Source organism: Mustelus asterias, chromosome 22 (genome assembly GCF_964213995.1).
Source record: "Mustelus asterias chromosome 22, sMusAst1.hap1.1, whole genome shotgun sequence".
NCBI classification, from domain to species: Eukaryota; Metazoa; Chordata; class Chondrichthyes; order Carcharhiniformes; family Triakidae; genus Mustelus; species Mustelus asterias.
Window position 1 is genome coordinate 24,148,899 of NC_135822.1, and position 25,880 is coordinate 24,174,778.

At 43.0% G+C, this 25,880-nt stretch overlaps 1 protein-coding gene across 1 annotated transcript; it reads right to left on the bottom strand.

Annotated features, from left to right (window-relative positions):
• Nucleotides 1-2,249: 2,249 nt before the first annotated feature.
• casp9 (caspase 9, apoptosis-related cysteine peptidase) lies at nucleotides 2,250-25,509 on the bottom strand. Its single transcript, XM_078238951.1, has 9 exons — nucleotides 25,250-25,509; nucleotides 21,547-21,787; nucleotides 17,809-17,864; nucleotides 15,321-15,497; nucleotides 14,311-14,400; nucleotides 11,977-12,127; nucleotides 7,807-7,983; nucleotides 6,127-6,236; nucleotides 2,250-4,115 (listed from the first exon to the last, which is right to left on the bottom strand). The coding sequence occupies exons 1-9, from the start codon at nucleotides 25,379-25,381 to the stop codon at nucleotides 4,002-4,004; spliced, it is 1,248 nt and encodes a 415-aa protein (XP_078095077.1). The 5' UTR covers nucleotides 25,382-25,509; the 3' UTR covers nucleotides 2,250-4,001.
• Nucleotides 25,510-25,880: the final 371 nt, after the last annotated feature.

The following is a 25,880-nucleotide window of genomic DNA, read 5'->3' on the forward strand; positions in this document are numbered from 1 at the left end:
TCTCTGACACACAGGTCATCTCTCTCAGTTGAAGAGTTAAGTGGCCTTCCAGAACTGGCAGATGAGATAATTACATCAGGAAAGGAGAGAGTCTTTTAAAGTTTTTTCCATAACTGTTCTCCACATGACTGCATCCAGAAATGCAGAGCCAGTTCCTACACTGTGCTCACACCCAACTCTGCTTCTCAACCCAATAGCCTCTGCGCTGTGATTTGTTTGTCCAATGTCCAGTTATGGATGAGTGACAATATCCTGAAACTCAACATCCATCATTTTGGCCCCATCCACAAACACATTGTGGGGACTTTTAAACCCCAAAATGGATGAGCTGTGGAAAGTATTGAAATGTCAAACCCAAACCCAATCAACCTCAAATATGCCTATTCCCATTCTTAATAGAGGCAGGATGTAGGAATGGGACTGGTCAACCCATTCTTGGGATAAATATTATACAAAGGTTGTTTGCCTGACATTTTATGTCTTCCAGGTTTCCTGAACATTGGGAGCTGGAGGGAAGCGAGGACATCTGCATGGAAGAGATAAATGCCTTTCCAGCACCGTTCAAGGGCCAGAAGCAGCAAAAATACTTCCCTCCAGGCCACAAAGCAAAAAAACTAACCCCTTCAGATCATGAACTCACCTGCCCTCCCATCCCATTGATCTCTTCCTTCAACTCTGACCCATCATCACCCAAGCTGCTCTCTAGATACTCCACCACCCCCTGACTCTATCTGTATTCCAGGTTCCCTACCTGTTCCTGGGCAGCAGTCTCCTCCAGTGTGTTCCTCACCTGATAGGGAGCCAAGCCTGTCAATCAATCTGGTCTCTGGCAGGGCAGTGTCTTAGTTGTAATGATGCTGGACCAGTAATCCAGAGACCCAGGCTAGTACTCGAAGGGTCAAATCCTCACTAAACTATTGGATTATCATAAAAACTCATCTGGTTCACTTTTAGGGAAGGAAAATTGCTGTCCTTACCTGATCTGTCCTACCTGTGACTCCCGACTCACAGCAATGTTGTTGACTCTTTAACTGTCCAAGTAAATCAATCAGTTGTACCAATCTACTAAAAAGTCAAATTGTAAGACGAGTTGGACCATCCAGCATCAGACTAGGCATTGGAATTGACCTACACCAGAAGGACTTGCAGGGGATCTACAATGTGTCTTACCACCACTTTCTCAAGGGCAATTAGATATGCTGGTCTTGCTAGTGATGCCCATATCCCATGAAAGATTGCAAAAAACCTGCTGGAAGAAAATACAATATTGGCTCAGAAAGCCAAGGTCAGGGTCAGTTACCTTCTTGATCCTCTTATCCACCCATTCAATCACAAAGATTGTTTATTTCCACCTCCACAATATTACTTGCCTGCATCTCGATGCCATTAATGCCTATATATCTTCAACTGATAGAAACATAGAAACCCTACAGTACAGAAAGAGGCCATTCGGCCCATCGCGTCTGCACCAACTACAATCCCACCCAGGCCCTACCCCCATATCCCTACATATTTTACCCGCTAATCCCTCTAATCTACGTATCCCAGTACACTAAGGGGCAATTTTTTAGCCTAGCCAATCAACCTAACCCGCACATCTTTGGACTGCATTCATGATGAAGTGGGACTTCACAGTGAACCCACAAACTTCTGGCTCAGAATAGGAGAGTGATTCTATGAAGAACAAAACCTGAGGTCCCCTTGTGGGTGAAATGTCTCCCATCATTGATTCCTGTTTTGAACTCCCACCATTGGTTTCACAAAAATTAACACAAATAACTTCACTGGCTGGAACTCTATCACCTCGCCCGCCTAGAATCAGAGTGGGCGAGGGTCTGACAATGGAAATCTCCATTGATCTCGGGTGGGAATTTCCAGTCTCGCCCGAGCAAGGCCATAAAATCCTGCCCATCGTCTCTGTGTCCAAAGAGCTCATGCTGCAACATTCTGGTAATCAGGATAACCTTTCAGCAAATGAGTCAGTCTTGTTGTGTGCGAGTGCGATGATGGAATCCAGTGTACAAGTGAAATTCATCATTTAAAAATTACATTAAGCAATAATGATTCCAGTTCTATGCTGCAAACAGAAATCGTGCTGTTGTACAACAGATATACCATGAAACAAAATGATTTTGCAATGAGGGCTGGACTACAGGGACGTTATTTTCTGAGTCTTGCATGGGGAGGGAACCGTACAGATTATAAACAATACCACAAACTGTGGTTTAAAGAATGCAGCATTCTTGTATAAATCTTTAAGAAGGCTTTTTATTTTATAATAAAAATACACAATTCATGACTGCATTTTTGGTTGTGCAAAGTACAAAATTACAAATTAGTGAAATATTAAATATTCTACAAGCTTTCATAGTTAATTCAATTCACACCAGGTGAACTAAAATATTAGACAGCTGTTGCAAACACTGATTTATTTTGGTCTCTTGCCCATGCCCCCTCCTGAAGGTGCTAATTCCACATTGGATTACAGTTCCAAAAGTGTCAGTCTTGCTTTGGTAACTTGTCCAGCATGACCCATTTTATCCCCAAGTGTAGACCATGAACACTGACAAGTTATTCAAACGTGGAGGGCATCACGACTCAATCCAAGCATGTCTTTATTCAACTTTCGGCATGGGTCATGGATAGTGATCAAGGGCACACTGGCCAGTTTTTATCTTCCTATCCCTGTCGGCGGATACCAGTTATAGCTGGAATGGCAGTAAGTGCGCTAAGATTAACTAACTCAGAACAAAGATCGAAGTTATGCCTTTACCATACTCACTTCCTAATTTAGGCACAGAAGCTAATTAAATATAACTCTCATATTTCACAATCCAGCTCAGGGTTGGGGTAGGGCAAGATTAATTGAACTTAACTGCTTGTTGTCATAACCAAGCTGCCCAGCAATTAGACTGAAAACCATGTCGGAGACCGACCCCAAGATGGTGCAGGATTTGACCACCGTGGTTACCACACTGCTCCAACAGATGCAGGACAAGTTCCAGACCATGTCCGACCAGATCATCGGTAGAATTGATGAGATGAGTGCTTGCATTGATGACCCAGGGAAAAACATTGCTGGTCTCATGACGCAAGCAGGAGTTGCAGAAATAGGAGGAGGAGAAAGCAAGGCTCCCAAGTAACCGGAAGAGGATGGTGAGAGACATTTTCTTGACACCTATTCAGCTTATTTACTTAATTCAAGACTTGGTGCTGTGCTAAAATGATTTTTTTTTTTAATATTGAAAATAATGGGTGTGTTAACAGCTGTTTTTGAAATGTCTTTTGCAAGAAAATGTATTGCTTAAAATTCAATACACATTAAGGGAATTGTAAACTTGTTAAAAAAAACTGCCTCATTTCACCATCCACTCATCCTAGTGGTTCCATGTGTTTGAAGAACTAAAATAGTGTGAATCCAATTGTTCTTTCGTCAATACAAGTATCGAATAGAGAAAGGTCAATTTTAGATGCTGAAACCAAATCTTGCTTTCTGTTACTCCCCAGCTGAACAAATAAAGTGTCTTAAAGGTCATTTGAATAGTTCTCCTCCCCAAAAAGACAAGGTTATTTTATCTGAATGTTAGCGCAATGAATGGATTGTGTCAATGCTGGTTAGTTCATCAATTGCGCAATGTCACCCGTACATTAAAATACATTCAATGATTAATTGGCACCCAACGCTCTCCTTGCGTACCGTAATATGATACAAATTTCTGAACTGCAATAGAAATATACAACCTGAAGGATAGGAATGGAGCAGCACAGCGATAATCATTTCCTTGAAAAACCAGATTGCTGAGATGTTTGAGATTTTTCGAAGTGATTTATAGCAAGATGATAGCCGAATACTTCATAGAATCATCATAGAATTCCTACAGTGCAGAAGGAGGCCATTCGGCCCATCAAGTCTGCACCAACCACAATCCCACCCAAGCCCTATTCCCGTAACCCCACATATTTACCCTGCTGCTAATCTTGTAAAACATAATCTGAAAACATCACCACTTCGCTTTGTTAAAGAAGTAAAAATGTTTGCGGAGGAAGTTGAAGGAACCGGGGATCTGCTTGTACACTCCTTTAGCTTCCTCGTTTTCTGAAATGCTTCTTGTTACCTGAAAAATAGATAACATCCTGAACCACCTGCTCAAAATTCTCAACAGCAAACCACACGATGATGCACAGGCCTGAATACTTATACTGTTCCATATTTTAAAAATACATTGTAAAACAAACTCGTAAGAAGCCAAAATGTATGCAGCCAACCCTGAACCTGAGCCATAGGAAGCTCTGGGATTTAATCCCTGGGTTCCCAGATTGCAATGCAATTCGGCTAGTTTAACATAGGACCATAGAAAAGCTATGGTGCAGAAAGAGGCCATTCAGTCCATCGTGTCTGCCCTGTCCAAAAAAGAGAAAAAAGAAACTAGCGGCTCATTTTAATTCCACTTTCCAGCCCCTGATCATGGCATGTTACAACACTTCAGATGCAGATACAGGTACCTATTTAATGAGTTGAGCATTTAATCGTAGAATCCCTACAGTGCAGAAGGAGGCCATTCGGCCCATTGAGTCTGCACCGACCCTCTGACAGTGTATCTTACCCAGGCTTCATCCCACGTATTTACCCCACTAATCCCCTTAACCAACACATCTTTAGACACTAAGGGACAACTTAGCATGGCCAATCTGCCCATTTGCACATCTTTGGACTGTGGAAGGAAACTGGAGCACCTAGAGGAAACCTACACGGGGAGAATGTGCAAACCCCCACCAGACAAGTCACTCAAGGCTGGAATTGAACCTGGATCCCTGGCGCTATGAGGCAGCAGTGCTAACCACTGTGCCACCATTGAGGCTATGAACAGGCTTGACTGTGAAGGGAAGAGCTTGATTACACTCACCAACACAGCACCATACCCTAAGAATGGCCACCAATGGAGGGTGGCCATTGCTTCCAAACATATCCAACAAGAGTAGTATCTTCAGAAAACGAACTAATAAGAAACTAACAACAAATAAAATCACCTCACTCAACCTGTTCTTCTCAATGTTCCAGGTACTATGTACATTTCAAGTAATTGGTGTTGTCAGTTAAGTTTCAGTAAAACGTATCAAATTTAGCATACAGTCTCCACTTCAACTGTGAAAATATCCAGCAGTACAATTATAGATTTGTCCTTCTAAACTTGGCTGTGTATGGAGAGGTTAATTTGAACTGAATAACACTGAGCTACATAACTGGTTGACATCTGTCTAACGTGTAGTAGTGACCGGAGTATATTGAGGAAATTATGTATCTGATTTGAGGAGTATCATGTATTAAGAACAACTGCTTCCTATAATAATATCGTGATGAAAGAACACTTAATACATCTGCTGAGAACAATATACACTCATTAATTCAGGTACAGCTGTCCATATTTGAATGACCCCATCTCCTAATGGTAAATTATTTTAAAAAGCTAATTGCAATTAATAAAGATCTGACATGGGGTTGAATTGTGGCCACTTATGGCACATAAATGTGAGATTTTTAAGCAGAGCAAACTAGAACAACCTGTGTTTATACAGCATCCTTAATGTAGAAAACATCCCAAGGCACTTAAATGAGAGCATTTAGCAAGAAAAATATTTTTGATGCCATAGATACTGGGAGGGATTTGATTGAAGAAATAGGTTTTATGGAGCATCTAAACAGGGGATAGAAGGGTGGCAAAGCAGAGAGGTTTAGGGAGGGTTTATGGCCAAAGCAACCTGAAGCACGGCTGTCAGTGGTGGAGCGATTAAAATAGGAAAGGAGCAAGAGGTAGAATTGGAGGAGTGCAGAGATCTTGAAGGCTTGTAGGGTTGAAGGAGTTCGCAGAGATAGGAAGGGGCAAGGGTGAGGATTTTAAAACTGAGGCATTGTTGGATTGGGAGCCAGTGCAGGTCAGCAAGCACAGAAGTGACGGGTGAACGAGACTTGATGCAAGTTAAGAAAGTGCAGAATTTTGACTTGAGCATGTAGGGTGGAAAACGTGAGGTCAGTCAGGACCTGTACCAAATACAACGCACTTTTCGGGTGCTGACCCCAAATATTCTGTCTCAACTTATTGTGGCTCATAGTAAAATAAAACAACTCACCTGCATTAGGAGTGTCTGTAGATCATATAAATGGGCATATTTACTGAAAATATTCACTAGTGTTTTCATATACCAAGATCCCTCCTTTTTATCTCGCCAGGACACATAGCCTAAAGGGTTCACAAACATCAGAATAAGCCATTGTAATGTGGCATAAGTGAGAAAAAAAACTGTACAAGTGCTTCTACACTTCTGTAATTACAATTCTGTAATATTGAAACTACAGTTTCTGTAATATTGAAATGACTAATATTATTTTTTATAATATTGAAACTACAGTTTCAATATTATAATATTATAAAAAAATATATATATAGGCACTGGTGAAGGCACAAAGATTTATAAGGATACCAGAACTGAGAAGGTTCTACCTATCAGGAGAGTTTGAACAGGCCGCGGCTCTCTTCTCTAGAAAATAAAAGGCTAAGTAGAGATGGACGAAGGAGCAGCACTCCGAATGCTAGTGATTTCAAGCAAATCTGTTGGACTATAACCTGGTGTCGTCTTGTCCACCCCAGTCCAACTCTGGCATCTCCACATCATAAGTAGAGGAAGAGGTCTTTAAGATTATGAAAGGGTTTGTTAGGGTACATTGGGAAAATAGATCCTCTGATGGGGAGGACCAAAAATAGGTTCATAAATAGAAGACAGCCACCAAGAAACCCAATGGGAAATTCAGGAGAAATGCTTTTGCTGTAGTGGTGTGAATGCATAACATGCCATCTCACGGAACATTGAGGCGAATAGCATAAATGCATTTAAGAGAAAGCTGGATAAACACACAAGGGAGGGAGAAACAGAAGGTTATGCTATTCGGTAAAGTAAAGTTTATTTACTTGTCACAAGTAAGGCTTACATTAACATTGCAACGAAGTTACTGTGAAATTCCCCTAGTCGCCACAATCCAGCGCCTGTTTGGGTCAATGCACCTAACCAGCACGTCTTTCAGAATGTGGGAGAAAACCGGAGCACGTGGAGGAAACCCACGCAGACACGGGGAGAATGTGCAAACTCTACACAGACAGTGACCCAAGCCGGGAATTGACCCGGGTCCCTGGCACTGTGCCATCGTGCCGCTCAGTTGGAAAGGAATGGGATGAAATTTGTGTGGAGCACAAACACTAGCATAGACCAGGTGGCCCAAAGGGCCTGTTTCTGTGTTCTACATTCAATGTAAAAATGTAAATGACCACTCAACATTTAGGCTTCTCACCATAAGGGACACCCACGAGTAATATTGTATCCTCTTCAATGTTCCTAACTTCATTTCAAAGCCATAGTTTCTTTACAAACTGCTTTGGAAACATAGTTTCTTTCCCCCCAATAATACAGTACTATCTTTTCTTACAAAGGTGGGTGTAGAGCATGAACCTCTGTTACTAATTGGCAAAGAGCTATGACCATCATTCCACAAAACACAGGGCTGAATGATGACTGGGAAATGTCACCAGCTGGATTGCCAGAATTGGAGGTGCTTCATTTTCCAAGCATTAAAATTCATCATTTTGATAAGTATAAAAATCACAAGATTGGAATTAACATCAGTCAATAAAAATGTTATAAACTGACTGATGCTAGCTGCTTGAGCCTGAGAAATGCAACAACACTGACATTCAATTGGATCCGTTGCTAACATCGTTCACATTGATCCAGAGGCATTAACAGGGCAAGTAACGGTACCTGGGAAGGTAGAATATGAGACCAAAATGTCACTAGGCGTTGGCAAGCTCGATGATGCATCTGGCTCATCTGCTGGTAGACAAGGAGTTGCGTCGGTCTGCACACTAATGGGGTCATAGGGTATACTAAAAGCACTATCCACCTCCTCAGCGGTCTTGAATCCTGTATCCGTCAGAACTGTAAGAAAGAAAATGTTTCATCAAGTACAAACCCATTGGATTGAGTCCTTCAGATACTCTGAGATGGTGTGTAAAGTTGACCCCCTCACTATAGTCCCGCTCTGGTTGCATTGTTGGTTTATTCCACTTGTACGTTCCTCTGCCCTTTCTCTCTCCCTCTGGTCTCTCTTTCAAAACTGCATTGACCACGCTCTTCCAAGCAATTAGCTAAACAGATGGTCTCATAGAGACAATTGGAACTGATAAAAAGCGGTTAAGGAGAAAGCACTTAAGAAAAAGAGATGGCTGGACAGTAGATGATCAAAGAGGCTGCAAGAGCAGCAAAGAATTTCAAAGGCAATTTTATAAGTATTTGGATTAGGAAGGATAAGTATTTAAAAAGGAATATAAAAACATGTAGGGAAAGGGCAGAACAATGGAGCTAGAGTAGATAGATAGCAAATTTAAATAGTTAATCTCAGCACTACTGAAATGGCCGCTTCTGGTCTTAAAATTGCTATACTTCAATGGAAAAGGGAAGTTGATAATACTAATGCAAAAAATTCAAATTAATATTTTTCCCCGAGTGCACACAACGCAGAATAAATCAAAAACAGAAATTGGGTTGCTTTCCTTTAATTGTTCAGTCTCTGTGCCCATATTTATTTCCCTCTCTGTGTGCAGGCAATGTGGAAGGTGCATCAATAAGAGTAATAAGGAAGAGATTGGATATGATAGGAGAGGGGAGAACAAATCCAATTACTTCACAAAGTAACTGTTACCGGAAATGCACCAAAGATTTTCTAAAGTCATACTATGTCATGGACCTTTGAAGAAAGAAGCAGTTAATGATATGATTCCAGTCAGTTGAGTTTCCCCAATACCCACTGACTTCCGTTTTACTCGGGCTCCTTGGTACCACATTCAAGTCAAATACAACCTCGATATTAATGGCAGTCACTCTCGCCTCTAAAATTCAGCTTGGGTCCATGTCTGGGTCAAGGCTGTAATGAGGTCTGGAGATGTTTTGTCTAAGTGGAACAGAAACTAAAGCTGGGAAGGATCAACCACTGCAGTTCTATTGTTTTTGCACCCACGTGTTGGACTACGCCATCGCTGAACTTGGAATACTGATGACCTCCCATCCTCCTGTTTGGCGGTGGACAACTTAGTACCTTTCATGACTGGTCATGCGAGGTTTGGCACCATCTCTTTGTTGTGAGATTGTACAGCTCTGTATGTACAGTGCTGTTTTCACTGATTCGCAAGGATGAAGCTCTTTGCTGTTGCTTCACCAGGGGGTACATCAAGCTCACCTGCACAACATTTTGAATGGAGCTCGTCATTTGGCTTGCTTGTGATAGAGGAGTGAGGGATTTCCTAGGCATGAGATAACATATTGTGGCTGCATATAATTCTGCTGATGTGGAGATGCCGGCGTTGGACTGGGGTAAACACAGTAAGAAGTTTAACAACACCAGGTTAAAGTCCAACAGGTTTATTTGGTAGCAAAAGCCACACAAGCTTTCGAGGCTCTGAGCCCCTTCTTCAGGTGAGTGGGAATTCTGTTCACAAACAGAACTTATAAGACACAGACTCAATTTACATGAATAATGGTTGGAATGCGAATACTTACAACTAATCCAGTCTTTAAGAAACAAAACAATGGGAGTGGGGAGAGCATCAAGACAGGCTAAAAAGATGTGTATTGTCTCCAGACAAGACAGCCGGTGAAACTCTGCAGGTCCACGCAACTGTGGGAGTTACAAATAGTGTGACATAAATTCTGATTCTAGGATCGCATGATAAAGACTCAGGAGGAAAAAAGCAGAAATATTTATGTGAAATAGTGTGACATAAATATTTCTGCTTTTTTCCTCCTGAGTCTTTATCATGCGATCCTAGAATCAGAATTTATGTCACACTATTTGTAACTCCCACAGTTGCGTGGACCTGCAGAGTTTCACCGGCTGTCTTGTCTGGAGACAATACACATCTTTTTAGCCTGTCTTGATGCTCTCCCCACTCCCATTGTTTTGTTTCTTAAAGACTGGATTAGTTGTAAGTATTCGCATTCCAACCATTATTCATGTAAATTGAGTCTGTGTCTTATAAGTTCTGTTTGTGAACAGAATTCCCACTCACCTGAAGAAGGGGCTCAGAGCCTCGAAAGCTTGTGTGGCTTTTGCTACCAAATAAACCTGTTGGACTTTAACCTGGTGTTGTTAAACTTCTTACTGTATAATTCTGCTGGCCAAGGTGTCTCACGATTGCTTAGTTTGAGCGACTGAATTTGTGTTTGATCAGACCAAGGTCAATCCCACTTAACACAGTATTAGCATCAAATGGAGGGTATCCTCAGTGTGAAGTCAGGACTGTGCCGGCATGAGGACGGTGTGGTCGTAACATTTATAAATGCTTTTGTGAACCAATGTATCATGACAATTAAGAGTGGTGATGATGTGATCAAGCAGTCTCCTGTGATGGCTGTCTTACCATTAGTAACAATCCCATACTGGTGGCTACATCCTTTAGGACTCGGGTAGCCTGGTCAGTGGTGGTTCTCCCGAGATATAATTGCTGATTGATTGCTCCCCAATGCAGTAAAATCTCTGGAGGACTGATTCATCAGCTGAGTGGGGGGGTAGGAGATAGTAATCAGCAGGAGGTTTTCTTGCCTATGTTTGACCTGTCGCATGAGGCATCATGGAGTTTGGACTCACTGCTGAGGACCCTCAGGGCCACTCCTGACTGTGTACCACACTTGGCCCATTTCTGATCGACCTGTCCAGCTAATAGGACAGGACGCACTCAGGGATGCTAATAAAAGAATCTGAGACTACACTTTAAAACAAAAAGTACTCCATTGGCTGTATGGTGCTTTGAGATGTCTGATGGTCATGAAAAGTGCTAAATAAAAGTCCTTCTTTCTTTTCTTTATGTCAGGTTAACTAGTTTGTAGGATAGCCCCTCAATTTAGGCACCAGATCCGTGGTGTTGTAAGGAGGACTTTGAGGGGTCGCCTGGGATGAGCGTGCTTTTTTTAAGTCCTGATTTGATTCTTCTGTTGCAGACGAGTTTTGATATTCCTTGCAGCAGTTTGATATAACTGAATGTCTTGCTGGGTAACTTAAGAGGGCAGTTAACAATGAAGCGACTGTCCTGGGCCCAGAGTCACATATAGGCCAGATGGGATAAAAGCGGCGGGTCTGCTTCAGTAAAATGAATGGTTGGGTTTTTATGACAATCTGAAAGCTTCATACTCACATTTACTGATACCTTTATCCACAGGTTTTATTTCAAAACTAACTTTAAATTCTCTAATTGCCATCCAAAGTTTAAAATTTATTTATTAGTGTCACAAGTAGGCTTACATTAACACTGCAATGAAGTTACTGTGAAAATCCCCTAGTCGCCACACTCCGGCACCTGTCCGGGTACACTGAGGGAGAATTTAGCATGGTCAATGCAGCTAACCAGCCCATCTTTCGGACTGTGGGAGGAAACCGGAGCACCCAGAAGAAACCCACACAGACACAGGGAGAACGTGCAAACTCCACACAGACAAGGGGCCGAAATTGAACCCGAGTCCCTGGCGCTGTGAGACGCAATGCTAACCACTGTGCCACCATGCCCCCAGGTGGGCTTTGAACACAGATGCTGTTGTTTATTTGTGTAGGCCACTGGATTACAAGTCCAGCTATATAACCACTCCACTACCGTCTCTTGACAGCAAATATTTCAGTGTGGATTTGACCATTGTTTCTAAGGCTGTGTTAAAGCAATAATCCATCTAAACAAGGCAATAATAGGAGAATAATAGTGCCCACAAAAGACTCAGGAACAAGATTAGAAGGACTCTGGTTATGGTTGTATAGCTGAATATTTGAACTAACTTTTGAATATGGTCACTGGCTGCTTAACAATACGCCAATAGTTACTACACTGATTATTCTCAATGCTTCTAATAGGCAATCCACTTCCACAACTCAGCAAGAATTATGGCACCTACCTCCACCACAAGCCTGAATGAAGAATAATTTGGGCTTTTCACGCAGTGTCGGGCAGTGTGAACCATCAAAGTAGCTGACAATATGCTGAACTGGAACTGGTTTACCCCCATCCACTCCGAAAATTGCTCCAGGAAACTGCCTGTGCTGAGCCTGAGTAGAGAAACATGTGCGTGATGTTCAACATTATGACAGCAGGGTATGCATCTACACCAAGGCAAAGTGGCTACTGTATTTACACTGCAATGTACACCAATACCCAGCTAATGTTTGTTACTGTAAAAAGGATAATATACATACAAACACTTGTTCTATATATTGACATGTGTCTTGTAAACATAATGATGGGGTGAAAGTCTTCTGTCTGATAGACATACTGCAAACTGCAATTCTTGCTCAGAGAGCAGACAACAGAGGCTAATACAAGACATGTAAAATGCCACTGTTGCTGTAAGTGGTAAGTTCTGAGGATGCAATTGAGGTACATTATTGGGAGTGAAGTATTAGATAGCTTTACTCTGTGTCTAACACATGCTGCACCTGACCTGGTAGGGCTTAATGTTTCTAATAAGTGCCTGAAATCAGGAAAAATTCCATTCCACAGTATAAATATTCTTCAGCTAAAGGAACATAAAGTTTCACACAAATACGAAAGTTTTTGTTCTCAGAATTAATCATTCTTACTCATCGTGTGTCACATATCCTTTCATTTAATTGTTCCTCCAGCCTATTTCTGCAAGTAGATTTGACTTCTCTTTTTGTAAGCACTCCCACACCATGCATCATCTGGCAGCTAAAAATGATTATGAGGCTTAAGCCAGCTTCATGACAAATGTACACTTGGAACTGACCTTTGATTATTTTTCTTTGTTATCACCTTAGGCTGGAATATTTGACCTGGACAAAAGGTTCCTTCATTTTCTCATCAAATGAAGCAGAAATTCAGTAACAAATAGGTACAAGTTCTTCCAAAACAGTTACCTTATATCCTTAGAGGCTTCAAGTTCAAAACTCAAGGGTTTGTAAAGTGCAAGTTTTGGTCCGTGGGGTTTGTAAAAAGGTCATGACCACACCATGGAATGAAGACAAATGGGCAATTTGTTCATTCAAGTTCATCGGTTGTCACTTAACAACTTACATTTGTCAAAAACATTTTGCAATTTTCTTATTCTAATTCAACAACAAAAGTGGAAAAAAACCCAGTGTCAGGATATTAAGGTGTTTTTACTTTATATCCTTTTAGAATGTATTAACATTTGAAATTAAAATGAAACTGTCCGTACATCTTTTCAGCCGTTCCAGAAGTTGAAGTTTAACAAATGACATCCACCAAGCACTTCACAATGATAAAGACAAACAACAAAAAGCTACAAATAGTGAGAATCGGAAATATAATCATGCTGGAAACACAGATCAATTCAGCATTTAAGAGAGAAAGGAATACTTTTCTCAAATATTAACTTGTCTTTTCTCTCTGACTGACACTGGTGAACCTGCTGTATTTCTGGCAATTTTTGTCTTTGCTTCAGTTCTCCTGAATGGCTTGTGTCAGGGATCGCTCCAATGGACTTTGTTGGGACTCTGTCCTTTGCAGCAAAAGGAACTGGGACCTGAAGGGACACGCAGGTCTTTGGGAAAAACTTCCCACCTCAGTGTAGCGGCTCAAAGATTGTGCACAAGCTTGTTTGTAAATCCCACCCAAGGGCAGTGCATCACGGACAGTGGTGACTGTTGTACATAGATCATAGAATCCCTACAGTTCAGAAGGAGGTCATTCGGCCCATCGAACCTGCACCGAGAACAACCCCACTCAGGCCCCATCCCCTCAAGTCCACGTATTTACTGTTAGTCCCCCTGAAGGGCAATTTGCCAGGGTCTATCAGCCTAACCCACACATCTTTGGAGTGTGCGAGGAAACCGGAGCACCCGGAGGAAACCCACGCAAACACGGGGAGAACGTGCAGACTCCACACAGACAGTGACCTCAGGCCGGAATTCAACCCGAGTCCCTGGCGCTGTGAGGGCAGCAGTGCTAGCCACCGTGCCGCCTAGAGCCATTTAGAACTATCACTGGATTAAGGAAGAGAAATATTTCCAAGTCAGGTTCAGTGAGAAAAGAACAGGAAAACTAGGGCAGAAAGAGAAGTAGAAAGTAGAAAGAAATAAAAGTAGCAATCAAGTGACAGAACCAAAGTGAAAAAACACTAAAACACATAAACAGAAGTAAAACAAAACAAGAAATTTTCACCCCTATTGTTTAAATATTACTAATCTACTGGACTAAATTATGCCATGCAATTATTGTGCCTACTGCTTAAATCAGTATTTGGACCCACCTGACTGCCATGTGAAAGAATAACCACAATACAGCAGTTAAAATCCGTATGGTCCTTGCGAGCTAGATTAGTCAACTCCTCTATCATCAACTGTCAGAGAGAAACAATAACAGAATGAGGAAACACCAACTAATCCAGGATGCAACATGTTAAAAATAAGATTTCCACAAATCAACAGGGAACATGGAATCCATTGATCTGTTTTACCAGAGCAAGTGAAAAGTGGTAGGGAGTCTGGGGAAAAAGAAAACCATAAGGTAGGAAGTCCTTCCAAATGTTTGTAACGCAGACGGTTTCTGGTATGGATAAAGTCATTACATAAATATTAACCCTTCTGCTATGTCCAACTCCAGCCGCTGGTTGGATAGATAGGATGCACTGTCTAGCAATTGAAACCAGACCTTTCAGGAGGGAAATTAGGAAACACTTAAAGGCTGGCACAAGTACGGAACTCTCTTCTGCAAATGGCAATTGACGCGAAGTCAATCCTTACTTTCATATCGGAGATTGATCAATGTTTGTTGACCAAAGGTATTAAGGTTCCAAATCAGTCTTGATCTCATTGAATGGGTGGGACAGGCTTGAGGGGCCAAATGCCTACTCCTGTTCCTATTGTGTAAAAGGCTCAAAGAGGTGTGCCTGCCTGTTTTTGATTCAAGCCTGACTAAATTCTCAAGTTAACTGCTATATTCTAGGAACAGAGTTACATAACTTGGTCTGGCTGATGATAAATCCGGCGAAAATATGAGAGATTATACAAGGCTCCTGGTGAATTTGGATGGCCCTCTGTAACTCTTGGTGTGCTATTCATTACAGAGGGGGCAATCTTGCTTTGAGCAAGTTCAATAACTCCTTTTTTATGGCTCTTTGGAACACATTTAGTTGGTTAGACCGAGATTCCTTTGCAAAGTGTCTGAGGCGAGGCTGTGCTGCCTTCTACAGGCGCATCATGTGCTCTATGACCGATAATGACAAATCAAAGATTATTAGTGGTGTGAGAAAATACTCACCTGTTTGGTCAAATTTCTTTTCACAATAACCTCAAAATGCAATTTCTGAAAGAGATTTTGCACATTTTCACAGTCGATGTCAGAGCCTGTGCGACAAGTCAGACCACTGCTTTGATCAAAATCCACATTGTTGATGATCAGACAAAAGCCACAAGGGTCAGCGTCCATTTTGTAAATCTAGAGATGGGGAAAAGGGAAAAGTGAAATTCACAGGAACACTTCCTGAAAATGCAAATGTAATTTTCACTCAGTACAGTCTCTGCTTGACTTCCTTCCTTAAATATGGAGATCAAAACTGTGCACCTGCTCAGCAATAACCTGCTCAGCAATAACCTCCTCAGTGACGCCCAGTTTGAGTTTCGCCAGGGTCACCCAGCTCCTGACCTCATTGCAGCCTTGGTTCAAACATGGACAAAAGAGCTGAATTCCAGAGGTGAGGTGAGAGTGACGGCTCTTGACATCAGGGCCGCATTCGACCGAGTGTGGCATCAAGGAGCCCTAGTGAAACTGGAGTCAATGGGCATCAGGGGGCAAACTCTCCGCTGGTTGGAGTCATACCTGGTACATAAGGTGGTGGTTGTGGCTGTGGAGGTTCAGTCATCTCAGCTCCAGGACATCTCTGCAGGAGTCCCTCAGGGTAGTGTCCTAGGCCCAACAATATTCAGCTGCTTCATCAATGACCTTCCTTCCATCATAAGGTCAAAAGTGGGGATGTTCGCCAATGATTGCATAATGTTCAGCACCATTCGCGACTCCTCAGATACTGAAGCAGTCCATGTTCAAATGCAACAAGATCTGGACAATATCCAGGCTTGGAATGACAAGTGGCAAATAACATTCGTGCCACACAAGCGCCAGGCAATGACCATCACTAATAAGAGACACTCTGACCATCGCCCCTTAACATTTAATGGTGTAACCATCACTGAGTTCCCCCACTGTCAACATCCTTGGGGTTACCATTGACCAGAAACTCAACTGGACTCACCACATAAACACAGTGGCTACAAGAGCAGGTCAGAGGCTAGGAACACTGTGGCGAGCCTATCCACAATCTACAAGGCACAAGTCAGGAGTGTGATGGAATACTCCCCACTTGCCTGGATGGGTGCAGCTCCAACAACACTCAAGAAGCTCGACACCATTCAGGATAAAGCAGCCCACTTGATTGGCACCACATCAACAAACATTCAATCCCTCCACCACCGACGCTCAGTAGCAGCAGTGTGTACTATCTACAAGATGCACTGCAGCAATTCACCAAAGATCCTTAGACAGCATCTTCCAAACCTACAACCATTTTTATCTCGAAGGACAAGGGCAGCAGATACATGGGAACACCACCACCTGCAAGTTCTTCTCCAAGCCACTCACCATCCTGACTTGGAAATATATCGCCGTTCCTTCACAGTCTCTGGGTCAAAATCCTGGAATTCTCTCCCTAACGGCACTGTGGGTCAACGCAGAGAACATGGACTGCAGCGATTCAAGGCGGCAGCTCACCGCCACCTTCTCAAGGGCAACTAGGGATGGGCAATAAATGCTGGCCAGCCAGCGACGCCCATGTCCCACAAATGAATAAAAAAAAACAATACTCCAGGAGTGGTCTCTCCTTCTGCTTCATTCACCAGTTTGTGTCCTGTACAATTAAAACTTCCTTATTCTTGTACTCTTAATCCCTTTACAATAAAGGCCATTTGATTCCTAATTGCACCTACATGCTAACCTTCTGTGTTCCTTGTATGAGTAGACTCAAGTCTAACTTTACTTTCTCAGAAAGGAAATTCGGCATGTCAGCTACGACTCTCACCAACTTTTACAGATGCACCATAGAAAGCATTCTTTCTGGTTGTATCACAGCTTGGTATGGCTCCTGCTCTGCCCAAGACCGCAAGAAACTACAAAAGATCGTAAAGGCAGCCCAATCCATCACGCAAACCAGCCTCCCATCTATTGACTCTGTCTACATTTCCCACTTCCTCGACAAAGGAGCCAGTATAATTAAGGACTCCACGCACCCCGGACATTCTCTCTTCCATCTTCTTCCGTTGGGAAAAAGATACAAAAGTCTGAGGTCACATACCAACCGACTCAAGAACAGCTTCTTCCCTGCTGCCATCAGACTTTTGAATGGACCTACCTCGCACTAAATTGATCTTTCGCTACACCCTAGCTATGACTGTAACACTACATTCTGCTCTCTCTCATTTCCTTCTCTATGAACGGTATGCTTTGTCTGTATAACGCGCAAGGAACAATACTTTTCACTGTATGCTAATACATGTGACAATAATAAATCAAATCAAAGTCCTTCTGAACATCAACATTTATAAATTTCACGTCTATTGGTTTGTACATACAGGAAATCTCCAAAAACTGTATCCGCAGAAATTGAATTTGGGACTGAATTATCCTCAACGCCAGCTAACATCCTTCACAAAACTCAACAAGTAAATAGTTTGTATAGAATACTGATATAACCACTCACCATGTCATCCTGTAGTCTTTCCATAATTGATTTACTTGGAGGTCTGAGATCTGTACCTGAAACACAAGGACACAAAATTGTGATGCACCTTTCTCCATAGAACAATTCTCCAAGTCATTTACATTTCAAAACTCCAAACTGCCCAGCTTTGTGGCCTTCCATTCGCCACAATGTTTCTACCACTGTCATCCCACTTGACACCCTCTCCTCTCCACATTTTGATTTCTTTATCTTTGGTAAAATCTTTACTCTCTCTCGTTCTGACCACTGCTCCTGGTTTAGGCCCTGTCTTTTATCTCTCATGTCCAAGGGATGTAGACTGAAGCAAAACTGATGCACAACTGGTTTGGGCATCACCAAATCTGACTAGACCATGCAAGTGCAATTAGATTACATTCACCTCGACTATGCTGCCTACTTCTGGAGAGCAGAAGAACACCTCTGGTTGCTTTTCTTAACTATCAATCACCCCTTGAATCTTTTCCACTCCCCCTCCCGCCTCCCCAATCTCCTCCAGCCTCACCTCCTGCAAGATTGTGAAGCTCATAGACTTTGTCACCAAGGCAAACCTCCCTTATCTTCACCCATCAAATCAAACCTCTCTTTCAGGCTTCTCCTCCCCTGACCTTGATGCTGCTTCATTCTCCAGTTTGTGCCCTACATCCCCATCCAAGCTCACCTTGCTCATGAAACCTACCTTCTGCTGTCTTGACCACAATTCTACCAAACTACCGACCATTTAACTACCCTTCCTCTCCATGGGCATCATTCTCATCTCTTTCAAAACTGGCGCAAAGAAAAACAACCCTCAATCCTTAAGACCTCACATACTACCATCCAGGCTCCAAACTCCATTTTGGCTCCAAATACCTTGAATTTCTTGCTTCCAAAATTTGTGCCCGCCTTTACTACAAATATGGAACTGGTCATTCAGGTTACCACCTTGAAACAGTCTTAATCTGAGTCACAAAACATATCCTCGGTGATCGTGGTACATTTTACTTCTCAAACACCTGCAGGACTTGACATGGTTCTCACACTAGCCTCCCCTAACCCTTCTCCTCTTTTGTGCAGCTCAGTTGGACTTCCCACTTCTGGGCTCCATTCTCAATTGTGCAAATGGAGCCAGTGCATCTCTGGTCATAGTTTTTCTTTCCAACTGCCCCAACACCATCATCTCTGAATCTATCCTTGACCCACTCCTCTTCCTGATCTATTTGTTGTTCCTCAGGGCAACTTCTAATTTCCAGTACTTATAGGCTCAATTTACTCAGCCTCTCACTGTAGGATAACCCCCTCATTCCAGGGATCGATCAAGTGAGCCTTCACTACGCTGTCTCAAGAAGGCAGGTATATCCTTCCTTAAGATACGGAGATCAAAACTCTGCACAGTACTCCAGGTGTAGTCTCACCAAAACACCCTTTAGACCCCTTAAGACTTCCCTTAAGACCCCCTTAAGACTTCCTTCTTCAGCTTCTATATGTATGCTAATGATGCCCAGTACTACCTCACAAACACATCTCTCAACCTTTCCACTGCCTCGGTGGCGTCAGATGCTTTATTGACATCAAGCATTGGCTGCACTGTGTTTTCCTCATTAAATATTGGGGAAATATTTGCTCCCTGTGCTTGCCGACCTACATAGGTTCCTGATTTTAAAATTCTCATTTTGTTTTCATGGCCTTGTCCCTCCCTATCTTTGTAATTGTGTTCCAGCCCTGTGTATGCCTACATTTGTCTTAATTCTGGCCTCTTGACCATCCCAATTTTTATTCACACCACCATTCGTGGCGGTACCTTCAGTTGCCTAGGCCCTAAGCTCTGAAACTGGCTCCCTACTTTCATTTCTACCTGTAAGACCTTCCTTAAATCAACCTATTTGGCCAAGCCTTTCATCACTTGACCCACTACACGGCTATATCACATTTTGTTTTATAATGCTCCTGCAAAGCATCTTGGGATGTTTCAGTACATTAAAAGGTGCTATACGAATGTAAGTTGATGTCATTGAAAAACAAAGCCATTGCTTTTGATCACAGCCAGAAACTCTGGACCTTTGCCTATGATTCCATTCCCTTATTCAGCTGATATCCCAGGCTAATCCATACCGTTCTCAACCTCAGCATCTTATTTGATCCCGAGTTGAGTTTCTGATACATCCTCCCTGTCCACCTCTGTAACATTGCACATCTCTGCCCCTATTCTGCCCATCTGCTGCAGAAACTTACATCCATAGTCTAGCCTTGACTGTTCCAATGCTGTCCTGGACAGCCTTCCATACTCTAAACTTCAGCCCATCAAATTCTCTGCTCATCAAATTGAATCCCACACCAGGTCCTGCTGACTTGCCCTCATTGTTTTTGCTATCATACTTTGGCTCCCGGTCCCTCATATTCTAAAATCTAACCATCCTCTTGTTTAAATTCCTTCTTTGCCTCGACTTTCCTACCTCGCAGAACTCCTTTATAAGTTTCATCCCTCGAATTCCCTCTTTTTCCATTTCCAACCGCTTGAGCATTCTTCTCACTACCTTACTATTGGCAATCCTCTGGTCCTGAGATTTCCATCCTTAACCCTTCTGCCTTGCCATCTCCCCAAGGCTTCCTTCAAACTCACTTCTTAACCAAATATCTCCTCATCCGGCTCCACCTCCATCTTTGCCTAATTACACCTGTATAAATACCCAGATGTTTTTCTAGGTTAAAGATTTTATATAAATGCAAGTTGCTGTTACATTCTCTACACACTGTTTTTTTCAGATCCTGCTTGTACTGATGCTGGATTCCGAAATCAAAATGTGTTTACATTTTACCCCAATGTTAGTTTTTATTAAGTGTAAGCTTAAAGTGTTTTCAAAGATGAGAAGTAGAAAACTCGTTTATGCAGGCTGTAATAAGTGGCATCCTTAGAATGTGAAAGGGCAGTACAGTGGTTAGCACTGCTGCCTCACAGCGCCAGGGACCCGGGTTCGATTCCCGGCTTGGGTCACTGTCTGTGTGGAGTTTGCACGTTCTCCCCGTGTCTGCGTGGGTTTCCTCCACATGCTCCGGTTTTCTCCCACATTCTGAAAGACGTGCTGGTTAGGTGCATTGACCCAAACAGGCGCCGGAGTGTGGCGACTAGGGGAATTTCACAGTAACTTCATTGCAATGTTAATGTAAGCCTTACTTGAGACCAAAAAATAAACTTAAAAAAAAAATAAATGCAAGTCTTTCTTTATGGCAGATCTCACCCATGCTCTTTTATAGTATATCAAACCAGTTTGAAAGTGCGCACACTTCACAGCCGCAATGAATTATTTTATAGCAAAAAAACAATGTTCATGTTTAATCAACATTCCATTGAACGGAGTTGAGAACAAAAAAAATGCAGTCCCTATCTTTCATTCCCAATGTTTCTTTGATATATCAGTTTCATCGTCCTTGTCTGTCTTCCTAAGTTTCTGAACCACTTGCTAAATCAGATTCCCTTCACGTTTGCTGTACCATTTTGTGCACCATTCAAACCTTTTGCCCCATTAGCCTCCGATTTAATTCTTTAGACGTCTTCCCAATGGGAGGAAAGGGAGGGCGAAGCAACTGTTCAACACCTGCCGAAACACAATGCTGGGACTTTTATAGTCTCAAGCTCAGTAGCTACAAACTGGTCCCAGATTAGCCACTAAATAGTAACCAGAACAGGGTTAAGGTAAATCCATATTGTCAAGCAATCAGTTTCTTCAAACACAACCTGCGTACATTGGACAGGGTGAGAAGTCCTGGTGTCCTTCTGTACAGGTTTATATCCTTTCCGGGGTTCAACTGGTTTAACAGGGGTGAAGGGCCTGTCATGGACAGCGAGCCCATCTCGCAGCAAATCAACAAGCTCAACTTGTCCAGTTTCCTCCAGACTTTCCAAAAAAGCAGGAAATGCTCCTGTCCCACGGGTCTGCAGGTCAGTTACCAACTGACGGGCCTGGTCCCGGCGTGTTCCCGAATTCTACAGTCAAAGAAAATTCTGTAAACTACATTTTGACGATCATTTAAATACTGTAATTTCAAACTTAAGCAGTATTCATACATTGTCACAATGTTAGCTGGCATTTGGTTTATTTCAATGGCTAATCTTCCAGAATTCCATCAAGACAAACAGTAACCAAAGGAGGATTTCAAACAGAAGTAGGAAACAGTAGAAACAGCACATTCACAAACCAGTTTACAACAACTTATATAAACTTGAAGATACACTTCTATTCCTAAACTGTGTCTGGCTATGTCTCAAACATGATGTTTTTAAATTCCCTTGATCTTCCTGTATTTTAATAATTTTACTCCATTTGCAGAATTAAAAAGCCAATGCACCAAGCGGACAGAGCAAGCCCCCAATCCAGCATCCTGCCTACTCAGGAGTTTAACCCTGATAAATGTGAGGTGATTCATTTTGGTAGGACAAATTTAAATGTGGATTACAGGGTCAAAGGTAGGGTTCTGAAGACTGTGGAGGAACAGAGAGATCTTGGGGTCCATATCCACAGATCTCTAAAGGTTGCCAGTCAAGTGGATAGAGCTGTGAAGAAGGCCTATAGTGTGTTAGCTTTTATTAACAGGGGGTTGGAGTTTAAGAGCCGTGGGGTTATGCTGCAACTGTACAGGACCTTGGTGAGACCACATTTGGAATATTGTGTGCAGTTCTGGTCACCTCACTATAAGAAGGATGTGGAAGCGCTGGAAAGAGTGCAGAGGAGATTTACCAGGATGCTGCCTGGTTTGGAGGGTAGGTCATATGAGGAAAGGTTGAGGGAGCTAGGGCTGTTCTCTCTGGAGCGGAGGAGGCGGAGGGGAGACTTAATAGAGGTGTATAAAATGATGAAGGGGATAGATAGAGTGAACGTTCAAAGACTATTTCCTCGGGTGGATGGAGCTATTACAAGGGGGCAAAACTATAGGGTTCGTGGTGGGAGATACAGGACGGATATCAGAGGTAGGTTCTTTACGCAGAGAGTGGTTGGGGTGTGGAATGGACTGCCTGCAGTGATAGTGGAGTCAGACACTTTAGAAACATTTAAGCGGTTATTGGATAGGCACATGGAGCACACCAGGATGATAGGGAGTGGGATAGCTTGATCTTGGTTTCAGATAAAGCTCGGCACAACATCGTGGGCCGAAGGGCCTGTTCTGTGCTGTACTGTTCTATGTTCTATGTTCTACTCCAAAAACCAACTTGAATTCAAATCGAATTCAATTCATGGGACACACTACATCCAAGCTGACCACAACAAGCACCACACCTGATCCCATGCTCGATTTCACACTTGATCTCAGCCAAAAGGCCTTTTCTGTTGTTTTCTTGGATGTGTCCTGTCTCAAGGGTGGCATGATGGCACAGTGGCTAGCACTGCTGCCTCACAGCGCCAGGGATCCATGTTCAATTCTGGCCTCATGTCACAATCTGTGTGGAGTTTGCACATTCTCCCCGTGTCTGCGTGGGTTTCCTCCAGTTTCCTCCCACACTCCAAAGATGTGCGGGTTAGGTGGATTGGTAAATTGCCCCTTAGTGTCAGGGGGATTAGCAGGGTAAATATGTGGGGTTATGGGACAGGGCCTGGGTGGGATTGTTGTCGGCGCAGACGCGATATGCCAAAAGGCCTCCTTCTGCACTGTAGGGATTCTATGGGTTCAATAGTGTCCTTAATCACAAACATTCATTTTTAACTGTGTAGAGCTGATTTGCTCTATTCTTGAGAGTTACTCATTACTGTCGCAGCTGAACTTAACTGATGGCACAGAGCAGGGTTAAAAACCTGTAACTTGACGGTTTCTTTGGCTCAGTCTCACAACATGCAATGTATTTTCCCATTAAATCAGGTGAACACTCAAGTTCTCCAGGTGTATAAATAAGATTTGAAATCTATTTAAATATGTAGAGCTAGCTTAATTATCAACCCTTGGATTTTTGCATCATCAAAGATGGCCCATACAAAAAAAAACACAAGAGGATTATACAATTACGGCAATATTCCAGTCAGGGATTCAATTCTAAGAGATGTGGAAAGTAGCTTGAGAATGAAGGGCAGGACTATGGGCACAAGGAAACAGATTTGTTTAGGGTTTGCATACAAAATAATAAATATAGACGACAGAATAGAAAAGGAACAAGACAAGCAGACAAAGTTATTAAAACATTTTATTCGACCTGACTTGATTTCCTTAAGTTATTTTGTTGTACAGTACTGGTTGCAGTGCTTAATATTTGAAACACCACAGAAGCAATATATATAATCAGTTAATACACTAGTAGATTTAATTATTGCAAGATCCAAATAAGTATGTTTCAACAATTATTTGTGATGTGGAGTTGCCGGCGTTGGATTGGTGTAGGCACAGTAAGTAGTCTCACAACACCAGGTTAAAGTCCAACAGGTTCATTTGGTAGCACGAGCTTTCGGAGCGCTGCTCCTTCATCTCTCACTCGCCTGATGAAGGAGCAGTGCTCCGAAAGCTCGCGCTACCAAATAAACCTGGTGTCGTGCGACTACTTACTGCAACAATTATTTGAAGTGTGCAACTGTATATCAAAACAAGCAAACAGAACTTAAAGTACAGTAAAGGTAATAACTCATGCTATTTTATGCAAGTTTACACATTTAACTGTTATTTGTTGTACTTAAACAATATTAATTGTTCAACTCAGTTGGCTGACGTGTAGTTCAGAATAAATCACAGATTTACAGAATAGTCACAGTGCAGAATAAAGCCATTTGGCCCATCATGTCAGCACTGGCAACAGCACAGATTCAATTCTTGTTCCAGCTGAGGTAGGCTTGGGAGCTATCTCCTCACCTGCCCCATGGTTGATGCAGATGGTACCCCTCACGGTATATAACCAATTGTCCTCTCTAATGAGAGGAAATATATATATAATTATCATCTTGCTGACATGATAGGCTTCCACAGGTGTCTGCAGGTACCTCACATTGCCAATGGTCCCATGAACTGGATATTCAACTGTGTGCAGCATCACAGTCTAGTCCAATTCTTCAACCCCCCCTCTCCAAGGGCCCCATGAACTGGGATATTCAACTGTGTGCAGCATCACAGTCGAGTCCAATTCTTCAACCCCCTCTCCAAGGGCCCCTGAACTGGGATATTCAACTGTGTGCAGCATCACAGTCGAGTCCAATTCTTCAACCCCCTCTCCAAGGGTCCCATGAACTGGGATATTCAACTGTGTGCAGCATCACAGTCAAGTCCAATTCTTCAACCCCCGTCTCCAAGGGTCCCATGAACTGGATTATTCAACTGTGTGCAGCATCACAGTCCAATCAATCCCCCCCCCCCCCACCCACCCACCCCCCCCCATCCCACTTTGCCCCAGCAACACCGAGAGCCGCGGCGAGATTGAAGAAGAGAACCTGGTTGACGGGCTCAGTCTGCGCCCTCCCCGGCCCGCTCCCTCTCACACCTTGATCTCCTCGATCATGTCCTGACTGAAGATGCCTTTCGCCACCAGGGGATCATAAAGCAGCCCGGGCTGCAGTCCCGTCACCAGAGGCAGGCGATGCCGCTGCAGAAGCTTCCTCTGAGAATCATTCATCTTTGACTCCCGGTTCCCCCGGGCGGTGAGGAACCCGCCGCCGCTGCCTGACCCTCTGCAAATGGCGGCCGATCAGTTCCGGGTGCGGCTCAGGCTGTGCTGCTGGAGCCTCCCAGAGTAGGCCGCAGACATTCACTTAACCCAACCATCCATCTTCCTCTGTAGCCGCCTTCTGTCCTCCTCACCACTTACTTTCCTACCTAATTTTGTGTTTCCAGCAAATTTATCAACCATACCTTCAGTGCCTGGGCAACAGGAGGCTGCAACACACTGAGGACATGGACCTGACTGACAAATAACATTGCCACACTATTCCCATATTATAATGTCTTGCAAAGGGTTTAATCACTCAGAAATCAAACAAGCCGGAGTGTTTAAGGCTAAGGTCATTGCTTCAGGACAAAACCAGCAGCATGGCAGCACAGTGGTTAGCACTGCTGCCTCACAGCACCAGGGACCCGGGTTCAATTCCGGCCTCGGGTGATTGCGCGGAGTCTGC